The sequence below is a fragment of the Phalacrocorax carbo genome, chromosome 7 (assembly GCF_963921805.1).
Source record: "Phalacrocorax carbo chromosome 7, bPhaCar2.1, whole genome shotgun sequence".
NCBI lineage: Eukaryota > Metazoa > Chordata > Aves > Suliformes > Phalacrocoracidae > Phalacrocorax > Phalacrocorax carbo.
Window position 1 is genome coordinate 49,211,174 of NC_087519.1, and position 18,927 is coordinate 49,230,100.

General features: G+C 39.6%; 1 protein-coding gene across 3 annotated transcripts in view; it reads right to left on the reverse strand.

The window, feature by feature from the left end:
• Window positions 1–18,927, reverse strand: part of BCHE (butyrylcholinesterase) — a 59,777-nt gene that overhangs the window by 23,827 nt on the left and 17,023 nt on the right. The window contains exons 1-3 of one of the 3 annotated variants that reach the window (XM_064457932.1): window positions 13,937–14,087; window positions 8,444–9,965; window positions 5,845–6,310 (exon numbers count right to left, since the gene is read on the reverse strand). In XM_064457932.1, coding sequence (XP_064314002.1) covers window positions 6,277–6,310; window positions 8,444–9,960 — 1,551 coding nt within the window. In that variant the 5' untranslated portion in view covers window positions 9,961–9,965; window positions 13,937–14,087 and the 3' untranslated portion in view covers window positions 5,845–6,276. Of the gene's footprint in view, window positions 1–5,844; window positions 6,311–8,443; window positions 9,966–13,936; window positions 14,088–18,927 lie in introns of those variants that run through there. The other 2 variants (XM_064457930.1, XM_064457931.1) reach the window with 2 other exon arrangements.

The following is an 18,927-nucleotide window of genomic DNA, read 5'->3' on the forward strand; positions in this document are numbered from 1 at the left end:
ATGTATTTCTTTCTTTTCACTGTTCACAAATCCTTTCACCCTCCAAAATGGTCAGCAAGTCTCTCAGATATTTTCTTCTCTTATCTTTCCATCTCTTTTTGTTCTTTCTCTCACCTTTATGTCTTGTTCACCTAGCCTCTTGCATCAGTTAGCACTTCCCTCTCTTGCTCTCCCATGTTCCTTACTCACGTACTTTCCATTAAACACTAATTTATTTCCATCCAGGCTTCTTATTCCCGCTCCTAAACTTGACGTAGCAATCATACAGTTTTTTTGTTTCAGCTCTTGGAACAGTTGTGTCTCTTCATTCCTCTCCTTTCCCTGAAATTTATCCATGCAGGCTCTTTGCCAGGTTCTGGGCACAGCAGGGAACCATCTCTCCAGTACAGGCTCTTCTCCGTATCTCTGTTGCAAGAATTGGAAAAGCCACATCCAAGATACTTCCCTTTCTTCTTTTACAGGGTCAGCCAAAGGCAGCATAGCTCTACAAAAACCCACCTCAAAGAGATTCACTTTATCATTTCTTTTCTTGTGCCTGGGCGTCCACACTTGTGTATCTGCCTCCAACTACAGATACAGGGAGTTCACCTTGCCAAGTCCCAGGACTGTGCGTTATCACTGGTGGTTTCGATCCCACAGCCTTTGACAATTGTATTAGAGCTTACCCTTTTCTATAAAGCATCACCAGTGTTATATTCAAGGAAAACCTTTGCATTATAGTTTTAGGTTTTAGTTTTATGTCTCGTTCAATTGCTCCTACAATATTTGGACATTTCCTTAATAGATGTTCTCAGCTCATGTTTGAAAATAATAGTTTGACTCATCTGTTGTAAAGAATAAAATCTGTGTAGATGGAATTGCATTTGCCGCACATATGGAAAGTAACAAGACAGCTTCTTGTAATTTTGCAATATTTCTAATAATGTTAAACCAATCCAAACAATTGGTATCCCAGACCTATTTTCAAAAGGCGACTGAATCAAATACTCCTGTTCAATTTTGAAATTCAATGACAGCTTGTCAGTTTGCAAGCCAGAAGGAGAGAGATGACTGCCAAATGCGAGTCTCCAGTTACTGATTTTTTCCATGATGCACTATTTCCAAATAGATTGCTAAAAAGATGTTTCCGTTACTGCTTCTGAATATAACAATATATACAGACCCTGGAAAGATGATGAGTCATTTTTAAGAACCCCAAAACCAAAAGTGGAGAAATAGAAGTAAGTTTCCTAAAGTTTGACCTTTTTGTTGTTGTTGTTTATGACTATGATTGCCGTCACTTTTTTCATGGCTCAGAAATGATTCCTGTGAAAAAGAGCGAGTGTGAGAATGCATGTGCCCTTTTGGGTCAAAATTAAAGCTTTGCTTTTCCCTAACATGGGAAAGGAAGACTTTCCATATAACTTTTTGTATTTTTAGAATCTGCTGTCATGATTTGTTTATACTCCTTCTTTTTTCGCCTCACACCCAGAAATCTTTTGTTCTGGATTCTTGACCTGATCCAGTCAAATCACTAGTTAAGATGACAAATGGTTTATTCTGGATAAACATGAGATGCCAGAAGCAGCAGCCTCAGGGAAAGCCTCCTCTTGGTCCCGCTGAGCTACACCTCCGATGTGTTTGAAGACCCTATGAGGACCAGCACCAGGTCCCAGCTGAGCGGCTCCAACCCAGGCACCTGCTTCTGTTCCCATGAATGTGGGCTAATCTCAGGAAGAAATACTACCCACAGCAAATTTCTTACCATGAAATGGCTTAGTGGTACATAAAACTTCCTAGTTTCTGAAGTATTAGAAATTTAAAAGTGTTCGGAGTTTTTTATTTTCTTTTCCCCAGTATATTCATTTCTTTCCATACATACAGTATATAGGTCCCCAGTTCATCTGCTGTCTGGACTCTATATGAGGCTGTTGTTTTTGTTCTCACTGTTCTGAAACTACTCACTATAAACATGTTGTGATAAGTTGGTAACAAAAGCACTGAAATTTATTATATGTCTACCAGTGGAACATCAGGGAAAGGCAATAATAACCAGGCAAAGTGCTTCAGAGCTTTAGTGGGACAATCAAAGCCTCACAAATTCCCCTAAAACATAGGAGGAAATATTTCAAAGGCTTCACTTTATAGCAAAAGCTGCAAAGATTTGTCTCAGCAGTTGAAAAACTGGCATTGAGACAAGTTTTGCCAGTTTCCTTTTATCCAAAACATTTTTCACAAAGCCTTAAAAATATTATCTTTGTATGTTCCACTACATTCTTATTTGAGTTTTCATCTCATCTGATTTGTCTGTCTCCTTGTCACTTTACGTCACTCATATCTAAAGAATACAGTTACGAAATCTAATGAATAAAGTAACACAAAAGGCATAACCTAGCAACCGCTGATTTGGGATGCCATATATTTTTTCATGATAAATAAAACTTCCTCTTACTGGAGTTAGCAGAGCATTCTGCTGCTTATGATTGATAGTATCTGTTAGTGTCACTTGCTTACTTTCAAAAGCTTTCTGAAGAATAAAAAAGTACAGCAGAGAAATGAATTTTAAAAGTGTTTAGAAAGAGAAATTTAAATTATTTCACCGTGGACATCACATAAAATAAGGTGTGCTGGAAAGCATTCAGGAGAAGGCCACTGAAAACTAACTTAATATCATTAAAATGAACTTCACTTATAGACAAGCACGATCATACTGAGCCTGATCCACCCCTTTCCATGCAATAATGCACTATGGCTTTCTGCTGAATACAATTTGGCTGCATCTCTTTGCCTGTCTAATTTTGATGATGTCTGGCATTTTATCAAATTATTATAAGGCTACAACTTGATATTCAACTACCAATATTCTTAAACACAAGAATCAGCTGAAGAGACCTGCGCTCAGGGTAAATGGAGGAATTTTAAACCAAAGTGTAAATCAAGAACATTGATTTTGCAATCTGTTATTTCCTATAACCCAAATATTTTATTACACTTGATTTATTCAGACAGCACCAGTAATAACCCTGTATCTTCTCTTACCAGTAAAAACAGATTTTTGAGGGTGTGATGACAATGTTTTTCTTTCAAGTGTGTGCAAAAAAAAAAAAAAGGAAAAAAAAAAGAGTATTTTATGAAATTATGCTAATAGCACCAGGAACGGCTGGGACACTTGGTCAACCTTACTTGATACCAAAAGTCCGGTCATTAAAAATTGTAGTGATAATGAAACAGCAGAAAAGTTCAAGTGATGGAAAAGGAATTACCACACCTGGAAAATTTCGTCTTCCAATCGCAGGAATTTACTGGCAGTTTAGTAATAGTTACCTTTCTCTGCACCTTAACAGACATCAGTATCCACCCCAAGGGTGCCTTCACGCTGTTCAGCAGGAGGTTCCTCCCAATGCAATTTCTCCCTCAATACATTGAATCAAATTTTAAAGGTAAAAGGTCATTGGAAGATACAAGTGTTCAGCTGCCAGTAGACTTCAGGTACCAGGACGGTGGGGATTGTCCAGGACTGGCGAGCAGAGGCACTTCAGCCACGCGGGGAAAGGCAGGAATTGGCTGAATGTCTCTCTGGATAAAAGACTAATTATTGGAGCAATACTTTTCTAAACACTGTGAATCAGATCGCGGTATCTTTCTCTGCATGTAGCACGTCCTGCAAGAGTCAAACAGTCTAACATGATCTGTACCACTGATTGCTTAGATCTCCTCTTGAAACAAATCATAAGCATATTTCTGGGGGAAGAGATGCTGCAAGTGTGTAACTGGAGGGTAAGTTACTCACATTTCCAGTCTGCTTAGCCACAGCTCCACAGTGGGTGCTTATCGGTGTCCTGTGGGCTATCTGTGAGCATCGGGGTTAGCGTTAGCTAGACATAATCCGAAGGGCTGATCCTAAACATCACTACCAGGAACTTTATGGGCCACCCAGTCTGTCCTTTCTTCAAGCTACTCCATGTTAACTGCTTGAACAATCAGATACACAACATAATTTACCTTTTTTTCCTTTATTCTTCTCAGCCTATGTGATATGAATTGACATCATTTCTGTGGGTAAATAGCACAGACAGTGATGAGCAGCCTGTCCCTACATGCAGAAGCAGAGGTAGTTATGGTATCCATAGCTTCCAGGGGTTCCCAGGCTGCCGAATCCCATTCTGGATAATGAATCTGCAGGGAATCTCATGACCAAAAAGCAGTGGCTTATTGTCAAAGCAGACTATTTCAGCAGGGTCTTCACAGATGTTACAGACCATGTAAATACATGGCAGATTCCTAAAAGTGACACTATTCCCTTGGGTACTGAAGTGAGATATTGGTGTATAATGCCAGCATCTAACTTCACGCCTCACAGGCAAAATGTCTCTTCCCGTGTCCTCCTGAATCGTCTACATTACCCATTCCCCATTCATATTAAAAAATGGAATATCTTTATCCCTGTTTAATTTTACAGCAACAGTGGTCAGTTATCACTGATATTTATTTTTAGGAAGGATGTGAGACAAGAAGTGCCTAGAGGCATGGAAAATTGCATCACCTGCTGATGGGGGTGGTGGCTGAGTTGGAAATCCTTGGGCTGGCTGACAGTCTCCTTTTGTTTACTAAGAAATGTAGAAATCAAGAATTTTGCATACACTCTTGAGATCCTTTGAAGGAGTCACTTTTCTTCTCCCTAACATCCTTTCTTTTTTTGTCCTTACATGACATCAGGTATTTCTAAGAAACAAAAAATGTTCCTACAGGCCATAACTTCGACTTTTCATATCACCATTTTTATTCCTAGTGTTCATGTGAGAATGGAAAACAGAGATCCTTAGGGTCAAAGAATGGGCTTGAAGACCGCTCATGAGAAACAGCTGTGTCTGTGGTGAGCTGAGCAGCCTCGCAGTCCTCCCCAACCAGAAAGTACCAGGAGAAACCCGATTTCTTTCAGCTTTTGTTGACTCTGCCTTATCTCCTTTCCACTGCAGGCTGCTCTTCCTTCCCTTGTGCTTTTGTGCTCCTGCACATTAGAATATTAGGTCAAACGCCCTCACTAAAAATTGTGCTGTACAATTTTTCTGATTTTCATCTTTTGCTTGATTTTCTCCTCATCTACTGGAGACATCAGTGGTAAAGTAATTCTCCCCTCAAATGTTTGCCCTTTGATAATGCCAGAGTTTACTATAAACATCACGTCAAATGGGGCATCCCCAGTTCTTTATAAATGTTTACTGTGTGCTCAAAGGTGCCAGGAAAACAAGGATCAGTTATTAACTTTGGAGTTATTAGCAATTTTTATTATTCCCGCACTCATTGTACGCCATGAATAATGTGTTACGGGGCCTAAGGGGTCTGCGTTATGGACGGTGAGGAAAGTGCCACATAATGGGTTAATACCGATCTGATCTTTTACTGGTACATGAATTGCCTGATTGTGTTGTCTACCCTAAGAGTGATGTTTTTGGTACTTGTGATGGAAGCAGAGGGAGGGATTATTTGCTGTTTGCTGTGGAAACCACTTGAAATTCGATCTGTAGGCTAATCTAATTATAGTGTGAATGGTAATCAGACTAGATGATGGGACCATCTTCTATAAACTTAAACCTGACTGTACCTTATGTTGTCTAATTTTATCTAGTTGCAATGACAGGGACAGTGTACTCTATTTTGCATAGCAGGTAACTGAGATTTTATGTATGTATCTATATATATAGATAAACATACAGTATATTCTATATATGTCTGTATTTAAAATGCTATATTTATATATAGGTATATAAATTTATAATTTACATGTAAATATATTTTTATAATGTAGAATACATTATATAATTTTATATGCTTACACAGACATAAAATATATATAATACTTATTTTTAATATATATAAATAAACCAGTGGAAAAAATAGTTCACAAAAAAGTAAATATTATTCTGCAAAATCTAATATAGACCTGAATTTCTCTCTTCCTACTATAAAATTGTTCTGTTTAATGGAAAGATCCATTATCTCTGGTATAAAATCCTGACTGCAAACTCCTGTAGGGCAGGTTGTAAAGCTGCACTATGTAATAAAGAGCCTTCACTCAGTTTGCTCTCTACTAAGGGCCTAATGACACCAGTTTCAAATCAATGTTGTCATAGCATGTCTTCATGAGGCAGGAATTGTTACCAAGCTCTACTGGACCTCACCGTGCAGACTTCATCCTGGGAATCTATCAGATACATTTTTGGCGTTGATAAATCAGCCGCACAGCTCAATTCCAGAACACACACCCCTGCTGAATGCTTTTCTCTGTGCTACCTTCTTTCACACTGAATTAATATGGAGTGGTGTCATCAGGCTCCGAGTAAAGAGGGAAGCAGGAAGAGGTCATAGATTAAATTTTAGATTAAATTTTACAAGAATAAGACCTGTATCAAAATTTTTTCAGTTGATGAGTATAGCTGTCTGTATAGTCATTTTCTGAATTTTAATATACTCTTCACTTATGGTAAGAAAAAATATTACAGGCCTCAACATATAAAGGGGATAGGACTTGTTAATGTAATTACTATTTCTACATATCAAGGCAAACAAGTAATCACATCTAGTGTCAAGCAAATCTGTTAAAAAAAGGATGCATGTAAAAGAAAAAGCTGTTAGTTCACCTTGGAGTGTAAGGTGAAACGGCTACGCGGGGCTCGGGCAAGAGCCGGGCTGCCCGCAGGCTGGTGCCAGCCGCCAAGCACAGCATGTGTCAGAGCCGAAGCAGAGCCACTGCAGACGGGGGGACTGCGGGATCGGGGCACACAGGCAGGCACACAGCAGCTCCCAGTACAGCACCACAGTCAAGGCAGACAGTACTTCCCTTGCCTGAGTAAACAAGGGAATATCAGGTGGAACTAGAGGGGATGGATGACACCTGTACTTAGGACTCTCTGGGGACGACAGTGTTTAATTCCAACACGGAAAGTTCCAACAAGGTGTTGATGAATCACAGTTTTAGAGAAGATGCATAGTCATTATTTAAGGACTTGAAAAAACACATTATAGTGAAAGCCTCAAGAGTATAACCTGTTTTATTTAACAAAAAAAAAAATATTAAGGGTTATTTGAATAAAGCTTAGAATTATCTCTGTCTGGAACACAAATCATAATATAAAGCTTAGAAACTGTCAAACAAAATATAACGCCTGGAAAACGTGGAAGTAGAATAGGTAAATTCAGGCCAGGCAAAAAACTTCCTTTTATAACTGCAACTTTTTTAAGCAGAATTGAGCTTTAGAACAACCTACCAACATTTGTTCTGGATTTTTCACCACTGGAAATGTTTAAGTCCCACCTGTGTTTTGTGTTATGTACAAGGTTATATGGAATAAATGAGCACAGTGGTCTCTTCTGATTTCTAATCTATTAAGAAAACCAATTAGATCCTGTTCCTAAGTTGATTTCAACCTTTAAAATCTACGTATCTTTCACAAATCAAAGGAAAAGATCACCATGGAAGTAAAAATTAATGCAGGATTTTAAAATTTAAGTTAATTAAACATTTTAAAAGTGTGAATTGTTACATTGTATGTTCTCACAGGTACAGATTTTTATATATTTAATTTTCTCAGGAGAGAGCACAAACCAAGTTTCTGAGAAGGAGAGATACTTCCCCATCCCATCAGGCTTGCAGCCTTGAGACTAATCATACATGACTGTGGTAGTGGCTGTTTTTCTTACGGCACTGAAATGTTTTCATTTCAAACTGAATATTGCATTGAGAGCCCCACAGCCCTGCGGAGCAGAGCAAGGGCTGTCTCGCTTCTCTTGGACGCCAGCTAAATAGACTGAATGAGGGGTTGTATTTAATCCATTTCAAACATCCAAATGAAATATGCTATTTGCTTCTTATACAGGCTAGGACATATTTCACTTAAAGATGAGTCTAATGGAAATAGCAAGTGATTTGTCATCAGCTTCAGTGGAACCCAGGATTATACTTACAGTACGTGTGGGAAGAGAGGCTTTTTGAAAAGAACATCCTGCAATCCCAATCACTTCATCACGTGAACATAACATACCTCCATATTATACACCTGATTGTTCTGAGGAAATTACACCTTAAAGGAAATTTGGCTTTTGCTCCTACTACTACTGTGGGAAGTCTTTCCCAGCATTTGAAATATTTTGTTTCCAAACTTGAGACTATTGTCTTCCATTGTAACAACTGCTGCCATGGTGAAAAAATGTTTCACGTTTGCTATTATGGGTGGATATACATTATTTTCTTAAGATCACCCAACACCACTGAGCTATGCATCAAGAATTTGTTTTACTAAGTTTTTTTTTTTATCAGAACTGAAACAGGAATTCTGGATAGCTGAATATTTAATTCTTCCTCATCACTCTCATCAGTCTTCAAATCACCACCAAAACAGTTAAGCCTTTTCTGCCTGTGAAACGACATGCCTCTGACCAGTCAAACAAACTTCCACAGCAAACTTACCCAGTTTTTGCAAAAGTTGCCCAGTATCTCAACATGGAGCGGCTTAAGATTTCTTCAGCTTTGGTGTAATTCACTCTTCTTTCTAGGGGCAATCCGAACACAAACTCGATCTCGTAACCATGCATTACTCCCATCCACTCTGGCCAAGGGAGCTTTGAGGATCGATGTTCAAAGAAATAAAAGAATGTGTTGTGTCCTTGTTGTGCAAATTTTTTGGTGAATTCCATCACAGGACATATTATATTGTAGTCACCAACAACATCATCCATGGCATCACGGTAATGTTCTGGCTTTTGCTCATTTTCCCAGTCTGTGTACTGAAAAATGATAGATTCTATTGCAAGTTGGCTTGCTTCTGGGAAGCACAGAGTTAAAGCTGTTTCAAATGCTGTTTTATTGATCAAACCATCACTATCCTTGCTGAAGCCAGGGACTCCATATGCTAGAAATGCTGATCCTTCATCTTTATTAACGCCGACTAAGATCTGTGTTTGTTTGAAAAGGCCATTCTCAATCAACCTTTCTGGCATGTCTGAGAGAAAATCACCATCCACAGTTGGACAAAAATACACTTGTAAAAGAGGATCATATGTTACAACAAAAATTTCATTCTCCAGTATATCCTTCGGGTCCTTGCCTTGGAGGCAGAGAATTAGCTCTGTCTCATTGCTGGTGGGACACTGGAGTTGTTTAGCCAAAGCCACTGTTCTGTTTCGAGCTTCAGATGCTGTTATAGCAGCCCAAGGGGCATTTGCAGATCCACTTTGCATGATGGCTCTTGTGAATAAAGGATGGCTTTTTGGAGAAAGGAGGTGGTAGCTGACAGAAGCCGAGCCAGCGCTCTCTCCAAATATAGTCACGCTTTTTGGATTGCCTCCAAAGGCTGCTATGTTCTCCTGGACCCACTGAAGTGCCAATCTTTGATCAAATAAACCTGCATTTCCAGGAGCTTCTTGGTTTCCAGGCAAAGCCAAAAATCCTAATGCCCCAGTCCTGTAGTTCATGGAAACTACAATGACTCTTTCTACCCTGGCCAGAAACTTGCCGTCATAAACCGGTAGGGAAGTCGACCCAGTCTCAAAGCCACCACCATATATCCACACCATGACAGTTGCATTCTTGGGTTTTGGAGAAGGAATCCATACATTAAGGTATAAGCAGTCTTCATTCAGATTAGTTTTTGGATTCCACATCTCTGATCCAGCAAATCCCGGGTAATTTGTGTCTATAGTCTGGTAACAAGAGTTTGCATGTTTTGTGGCATCCCAAACATCTGACCACTTCTCACGAGGTTCAGGTTTTTGAAATCTCAACCTACCAATGGGTGGCTGTCCATAAGGTATTCCTAGGAAGGCTGTCACTGTTCCCCCCAGTACCTGCAGGTTTGTCCCTCTGACTCTGCCTTTCTTGGTTGTAATGATGTTATCTTCAGGCATTACCTTCTTGATGAACATATATAGGAGAAGAAGCCACATAAGAAATCTGGTATAGAGACTCGTACCTTTTGTCCAAATCATGATGCCTGAAACACAGGAAAAAAAGAATTCTGAACTAGTATTGCAATGTATTAGTACCAAACCAGTTTATTTAAAGATGGTGCTGCTGCACAAATCTCAGCAGCCTTTAAGTTCCTGTTAGTTAGTTGTGTTGCAAAGATTGTGTTCAGTATTTGGTACAGTGCTTCAGAAAAAACTCTGTCCCTAAAAAACCATAAGACTGAAGAAACCAGACCAGGGAAGGTAAAGACATATAAGCAGACTCTGACTACTTCAGTTAGCAGATGATTTAGCCACTTGCATTTCCACTGGCATGATGAAGGGGTCATTTTATGATCTCTGATGGAAATACCATGCCTGGCTAGCCATTATTCTGTTAGAGGTTACTTTGGCAATTTGTATTCTCAAACCAATAAAGAATTATAACACTAGGCAGAGATCTTTCCACATGTAAACATGCACCCCATGAACACCAAAAAGGAGCTTGAAGCCAAGTTTTAATCCAAGGATTTCCAGGTCCACATAAGTTTTGAACTGGGGAAGTAGACACTCCAGAAGGCAGAGCTGCTCTGCAGGGAGATCTGGATAGGCTGGAAGAGTGGGCCAGCAAGAACCTTAAGAAGTTCAACAGGGAGAAGTGTAAGGTCAAGCACCTGGGAAAACATAATCCAGGAGTGCAGCACAGGCTGGGATCCCCCTGGCTGGAGAGCAGCTCTGTGGAAAGGGACCTGGGGGTCCTGGTGGGGGGAAGCTCAACACGAGTGAACAGTGTCCTGCTGCAGCCAAGAAGGCCAACAGGGTGCTGGCTTGCATCAACAAGGGCATCGCCAGCAGAGAGAAAGAAGTCATCATCCCACTCTACTCAGCGCTTGTCAGGCCACCCCTGGAGTCCTGTGTCCAGTTCTGGTCCCCGCTCTACAAAAAGGATGTGGACAGGCTGGAAGGGGTCCAGAGAAGGGCCACCAGGATGATCAAAGGCCTGGGAAGCCTGCCATATGGGGATAGGCTGGGAGAGCTGGGTTTGTTCAGCGTTGAGAAAAGGAGGCTCAGAGGGGATCTCATCACCATGTACCAGTACTTAAGGGGTGGCTACAAAGAAGACGGAGGCTCCCTCTTTACAAGGAGTCCCATGGAGGGGACAAGGGGGAATGGACACAAGTTGCTCTTGGGGAGGTTCCAACTGGACACCAGAGGGAAATTTTTCACACTGAGGACAGTCACCATTGGAATAATCTCCCCAGGGAAGGGGTTGACTCGGCCACGTTGGACACCTTCAAGAGTCAGCTGGACAGGGTGCTGGGGCATCTTGTCTAGACTGGGCTCTTCCTAGAAAGGTTGGACTAGATGATCCCTGAGGTCCCTTCCAACCTGGGATTCTGTGATTCTGTGATATATGTTCATGTCACAGTAAATGCCTGGGCTGAAGCAAACCACTGAGACGGCATTGCTATAAACTCAAAACACTGGGTGATTTCATTGTCCTACTCATATGTCTTAAGATCTGAGGGTATGTTAACAAGTAAAATACATGAAGAGCTCTGAACTGACTGTCAGTTCCTCAGCTCCCATGGGCGACTGCATACAGAGGTAGACCAAGACCTAACCTAAATGAAACTTTTATTTCAAGACCTTTTTTTTCTAAAACAACCAAGTTTACAACGATCATAGTCATGACAAGTAGTCAAAATTCTGCTACTTAGAATGAACATTAAAATGGTAAAAACCCAAGGATTTTTTAACTACCTGGTTATTAAATGGCCTGATCTTTGCCTCCTGAGGACTCTTCAAAGTGATAATTAATATTATCTTAAGCTAAGGATTTAGATGTTGATAATGTACCACATTTAAGCATACTAATAGTCTTATTTACCCCAACCTTTTCAAATGCTATAAAAACCCCAGTATCTTCTCCTTGAAAGTGAAAATTCAGAAAAAGGCCATTTGCATAAGCCCACCTCTATGGCTCACATATTCAAAACTGCTTGACAAAGCTTCTTTCTATTTTTCACTTCTTGTCCTGTTGTACATAGCGTACTCTGTCCTGCCACTTTAAACAGGCCATTCTTTGTTAATGAGAAGCACTTGTGTCCTTAAAAGGAATGAGGCTAATTTCTGCATAAATTACAGCTGTGGTCTAATGTGAGCTCCTCCTGCTTGTTTGCATATTCTTGGAAATCAACTAAGAAAATGCAGGGGAGGGAAAGGAACATTTTGTGCAAAGAGATTCCTAACTTTGAGATAGCATCAAAGGACCAGGGAATAATCTTCAGAGACAATATTTTTAGCATTCATCTAAACAGATGGAAAATAGATAAATTTTAGAGAACATAAACATTTATGTGTGTGGATTGGTTTGTTTGGGTTTTTTTTTAAAAAAAAAGGTAAGGCGATGAATGGGGGTAACAGACTGCAGAGTTGGTCTTACACTCCACCTAGCCTTCAGCTTGACTTACAGAAACCTGCAAATGGTCCCACATATGCTAAACTTTAGAGATGTGAGTAGTCAGTCTGGTTGACAGACGTGGTCCAGCAACTCCGGATGAGTTTGGGTAAGAAGATGCTCACTCTGGCAGCCCATAGGACCCCACAGGAGGCTCACATCATTTAGTAGCATTTAGGTCCTCTCTCCATGTGCCAAGTTTTTTTGTTTGTTTGTTTTTAGTTTGTTTGGGTTTTTTTTCATTAATTCCTGTAATAAAATCTTTCAAGAGCTGAGTGAGAAAAGGTATGTAAAGAGTACCTTAGGGCTAAACTCTTTCACCTTATCTCACAGTCAACCAAGGCTGTGAGAAATGTTAATAATAGGCACCTAGCTGGGTACGTGTGCACCCAACGCACAGCACTGTGAGAAAGGTAATTTCTATAAGTCTTTTGCTTCACTTACACTGCCGTTTTTCACACGCTCACTTCTAACATACCACCCAGGACAGAACCAGAACAACAAGCTGGAGATAAAAACATCTTTGTTATGAAGAAGTGAAAAATGACACTAAGAAAAGTAAAAGACGTGAAAGTTCCTAAAGCTTTTAATACCTAGATAGTAATTAAAATCAATTCCCCTCTACGCTTTCCTGTTAATTAAAAAGGAATGGGATGGGAAGAAAACAATGTAACATTGTAAAACAGAGGCATAACATTTGACCCTAAGAAGACAACAATTTTATGAAGAGAAAAACTAACAAAAATTTCAGTTCTGTACCTTTTTAATTAGCTCTGCAAAAGAACAGGTGGCATTTTAAATGAAATGTTTTAAATAGATCAAGCTTGCAAAACACAGAAGTTTTGTACTACTGAATGAGAGGACTCATCTAGTCTCAAGCTACTCTGCTAATATTAACTATAGTGGCAAGTTACAGACGAAGATTATTACACCTTGGACTTACGGCAAATATTACTTTTAATAAGGTTTTTAATGCTGCATTAAAACAAATGTAAACAAGTAAACACAACAACGTAAAACACACTGAGTAAAATAAACATTACTTGATTATTACTGTGAGTGTAAAAGGGTCAGTAGATTGCTTTAGCTCATCAGCCTTAACGAAGCAGAGATACAGAATGTATTTGCAGACTTTAAAAAGCTGCTTCTGTAGTAGTTTCCTCCAGCAAAAGTTAAACAGACTCTACTTTTGTATTCTTATTCAGCAAGGGAACACAATTTATTTCAATAACTGTTTCCTTTTCTTGCAAATCTCCAGCCAGCCAAAAAAATCTATGCACAAGATTATATTATCACTATTAAATAGAAAAAAATAGTTGAATTAATAACTGATTTCTAGCTCAGCTTAATTTACTTAGCCTTGGATCCCTTGAATAATACCAAGGTCTGATACACACGCCTGCTTACTCGTTCCATTTGCAGAGCAGAGTGAGTTTTCCCAAGAGAGCAACAAATGGGCAGAGCGTAACATTTTAAAAGATCCCAATCCCCGTGCAAATCAAGCTGAACTGTAAATTATCCTGGCAGACAGAGACGTGTAAATAGAGAATCACTTACCCCACTTCTATTACAAGAACTAGAAAGTTTTTAAGAGTCAGGATCTTTGAATACTTCAGGGAAAATGCAGTATGTCGCTGCTGCTTTAAGCCCGTGAATTGGACAGTACTGACATTTTAATCAACTGTTTCTGACACAAAGCTCGCGAGAGTTGGCAGCAGCAACTTGATCTGCAGGCAGCCGTTCCTCACTATCTGACATCTGCTCAAAGGCTAATGGTGTAGTTGTAGAAATGCTACAGAGAGAAACCTGTTTTGGAGAAAATCAGGCGTAAGCCTCTACAGGAAAGGGAAGAGGCAGTGATTTGTTCTTAGCACAGGGCAACAATTTTATAATCCAGAAAGATAAACAGAATTACAAGTATAATAAAACCCTGACTCTCTTTCCTTCATCTTGCTTAGAACATCGATCTCACCTGTACTTTTTTGCTGTTGTACAGCTCAGGATTAGCACAATTTTAAAGTACCTCACACTTTTCTTTTCACTGTAGGATACGTAGTTATTTTTAAGCAACTGTGGCAGATAAGAAAGGCTTCTTCTCTGCACAGACATGTCAACAACTGGCAAGCATCAGTAGTATTACGTGACTCATGGCCATCTGTAGGATGCTGTAGAAATCTGCATTGTCCTCTTCTGATGTTAGGGTTAAAAATGGTACCCATATGGTGTCACATGCTGTTTTCTCTCTCTTCTTAGGCTTCAAATAGGAAATCACCCAGGCTGCTTAATATACCAAATATCCTCCTTTCCCTTGAATTTCTTAAGCATCGTTTCCACCAGAATTCAGCGCTGCGGGTGCAAAGCCAGTCTAAACCACAGGTCAGATCTGTCAGGGTCGCAGCACAGCTGGGGACGTGTCCCATGCTGCAGGGGTCCGCAGTGCTTGTCAGCAATAAAGCTGCGCCTGTAGTCCCCCAGCTGGGACTGGGACCCTCTTTGCTGTGTGCTGTTGTGATGTTTACCGAGAGACTGTTTAAATTGCAAACGTTTTGAGGTATAAATGAAGGCAGAATAGAGGAGTGGAGAAAATACATAAATTACATATACTCCTGTTACAAAATGTCTTGTCGAACCCACATCCCTGAGCCACCACATGAAACCACCTTGATGGTGGGGCTGCTGGGGCCCAGCAGCATCTGCTCACTAGCACTGCTCTGAAAAGGCAAAGTTTCCATGATTTAAGGTTTTCTTCTACCAAGAGCCTTTGCTTCCCCTGTTAGAGCTGAAGACAATTACTTTCCCTCTGTTTAATAATCAAACGACCGCTCTGTTTCAATTACACAAAAGCAATATTTGGCAATGCATAGCACAGGAATAAAGCAGAAATAAAAAGTTAAGTATGAAGTTTATAGACCTTAACGTGGAGACTACAAATGATTTTTAAAAGCTAGCATGTGAAATAGTGTTTTAATAGAGAAAAGCTCAAGAAAGCATGGCCATTTAGTTTCTCCCAGTAATTTTACAGTCTACCTTTCAGATCAGACATTTGAAAGGTACAGTGCAGGGACCTGTCCACTGGAAAGAACACCTCCCAGCCTAAACCTAAACCAGGTTATAAATCCCTAAGCTCTTAGCATGGAAGTGTCCAATGTAGTTGCTAGCTGGGAATTCAGAATTCTTAGCTAAGATTGTTATCTCATAGATGTGAATAAAAATATTTAATAACAAAATAGGACTAATTTGGAATCAACTCTAGTGGCAGCTCTGGCTGATCAAAACTTTTCAAATACCGTTCCTGGAAGGAAACGTGAAGTTGTGTTCTTTAAATTAAGGCAGTTTTCAATGTTCTCGGACGTGTGCATTCACTGACTTTCTCTGATGCCTCTTCAACCCATTTGGAAACATGGCCAGGTGACACACATTTGCTTCTTTTCCTTGACATCAGAGGAATGAATCAGAAGCCCCAAATCTTGTTAGAGGCCACTTTTGAATAAAGCATTTCTGATGCTTATGACAAACCATTGTCTTCTCAACCCTCATCACTGCCTTCAGCAGTAGAGAAACAGCAGGAGACTCAAAATACTAAAAATGCTCTTTCTGACTTCATCTGTTTTCCAGCATTGGCTGTGTTGTCCTACATCTGCTGTCACCACCGCTCCCTTCCCCTCTCCTCACCCCTCTCTGCTCCCCTTTACAGTGCCCAAGGCACCTGAAACAGCCTCCTGCGCTGAGGCAGACACAGTTACTACATGCAAAGTGTGGAGCATTTCTATGGACTCTGACAAGGTGACCCTGGGATAAATGAATCAACTCTCTCAGGCTGTTTCTCGGGCAGTAGGAAGCACGGAGTTCAGCCTTGGGGTAGCCTGGATGTCTTCAGGGAAGGGGAGCATTAGGACAGACTGTTTAGACTGTTACACTTCCTGACTATTATATTTTAGTCTAATGTTAGACTGTTATGCTGTACTTTTTGAGAAAACTAAGCCTTCTTCTATAATTTTTTCCTTTAATTAAAAAATTAACATATAAATTAAAGTTCCACAACTCTGTGCTGTGAGAGGAAACACTTATTTTAGTTATTACTTAGCTTACTAAAAATACCTGCACGAACATTAGAGATTAAATACACTTAATGCTTTTAGTAATTCTGTGTAGAGTGGTCATTTTCTCAGTTTTCCTTTGGGAGCTTGAAAGGGAAGGAGGTACAAACCAGCGGATAGGATGCATGTATATATATAGGACCTGTTCTACATACATACATATATATATATGTACATATACTGGTACTTCTAAATATCTCTATTCACCTATCTACCTATCTATAATACTGGGGGGTTTTGAGATCATGCAAATTTTTGTTTAAGGCAGGGTTCTTAAAAATCACCAGCAAAGATAAAAATGCCTTTTCATAATGTAACATGTACATATGAAATAGATCTCATGCTGATGTAGGGTTTTTCATAGGAGAGATGTTCAAGTCTCTTAAGAAATGAAAGGAAAGGCCAGTGCTAGGTAAGATTGACATTTAGTAGTCTAAGAAGCTTAGAAAATTTAAACAATATGTATTACAGAAATATCAATTTTTTTAATACAATTTAGTTCATTATTAAACTGCCCTTCAGGGTATTACCTAAGCATATGCGGATGTTTACTCTTACGAATATCCTTAATTATGCACATTCTAGGTTATCTCCAGTACCTACTTAATAGAGCCGAGGAATCTATGAGCGACAAAACTGTTTGGAAAAAGATGTAACTCATGTATTTCTGGTGGAAAATGTGTGCCTCTCTCCCAAGGTGCCCTCTGAGCTTTCAAGGTCTATTTGCACATGAAGAGTCCCATTCACCAGATATGATGCTGCCCTTCCAAGACATCTACAGCCTCAGAAAGAGCACCTGGACTCCCATAAGGATAACTGGGCTGAAAAACTTTGTAAATGTCACTTCAAAGTAAAGGGTATCACATGTGTAGTGTGTGCATGAGTAAAGAAAATATTTACATGCTAATAGTATGCAAAAGTAGGAAACATTCTTGGTTTTTTAATTGCTGAGAGGAAGATCAAAAGGTGAATTACAGCTAAACTATATGAAATGTCATTTGTATGAAAATGTGGAGAGGTTTTGTTTAAACTCTAGCCCTGGTAAGCTCCCCTGGGGGGCTTGGCCGTCTCTGATCCCCGGCTGAGTTTTCATGCTGAGCATCTGTGTGACCTTGGCTCGAACTGCTGAGAAAAACTGCTACATTGTGAGAAAAAGCTGTGCGGAAAACAAGTAAGCTCAAGCTCTACAAGTTACGAAAGGTGAAATTGCAGGCAGGGGTAAGATTGCTGAGATGGGGACAGTTAGCAGCTCAAGGACTCAGAGGGAAAAACACCAAAGCTGCAAGCTGTGAAATCTTCAGGTAAAAAACCACAGAAAACGGGGGCTCACCAGCACCAAGGAACTACTGATGCTCAGCTTTGGGGCTTGCATTCATGTTATTCTATTATGTATATTAGGAAATAAATCATTGCCTTTCTTTTTAAGTTGAGTATACCCTGCTTGCAGAGCATCTTTCCATGCCCAAATACAGGGACCCTGAAAAGCTACACCTGCCTCCTCTTTCTGTATTTCCCTTTCAAATCTCATACTTGGTACTGCACACAACACCTGTGTATACCCATGAATGTAAAACAGGGACACCCTAAATAAACCTGGAGAGAGCTTAAGTGTTGCTACAGGCGATTGTAGCTGGTGGTCAGACCCGTCAGAAATTCTGTTGTTATTCTGGTTATCCAAAGAAGCCCCACTCCAGAGGAGTTTCCAGGACTAGCAGAATTTCCCAACAATAGATCTGAAGAGTAATTTGATAATATTAGGAAAGGTGTCTTAGATACCTACCATGAAAATGGATACCAATTTATTAAGTATACAGAAGCCACTAACACTCATATAAGCCATTAAACATTATTATATTTTCCTCTTATTGGTTCAGTTATGATCCGCTGTAGATTTTTCCTTATTACTCTAATTATAGGTTGGTATAATTTCCTCTTTATTAGCACAATTATGGTCTGCACTTTTATAAAAGTCTTGGAGAAATCAGACCCAATGAGAAAATATAGCCAGTTAAAAGATAAAGGTATTATTATTATTATTTCTTTTGAATGTTAATTTACTCTTAATTCCTTATGGTACACTTACATAACGCAGTATTTTGTCTCATATAGGGATCAGATTCAATAAAGAAAATGAAAAATGATTATTGTATACACAATATGTCTAGCTTGACGCTATTACAGCCTGGTGTTTAGCTTGTAAGAAGACAGGCATAACTGGAGTGTCAGCAAAGAGCTGAAATTTTGTGTGATCATGATAAAGCTGATTAAATTATAAGTTAGGTTTCCTGCAGATGCCTGCTACAGATTCCTGCAGAAGATTAATTAATTGACAATATAACTGTTTTCCATTTCTGTTTCCTTTTTCTTCCCTATGGATAATAAAGCTCCAATTGTTTAAAATGATTTAAAGGTATCTGAATAACTGGGTTGGGTTTCTGGTAATCACGTACC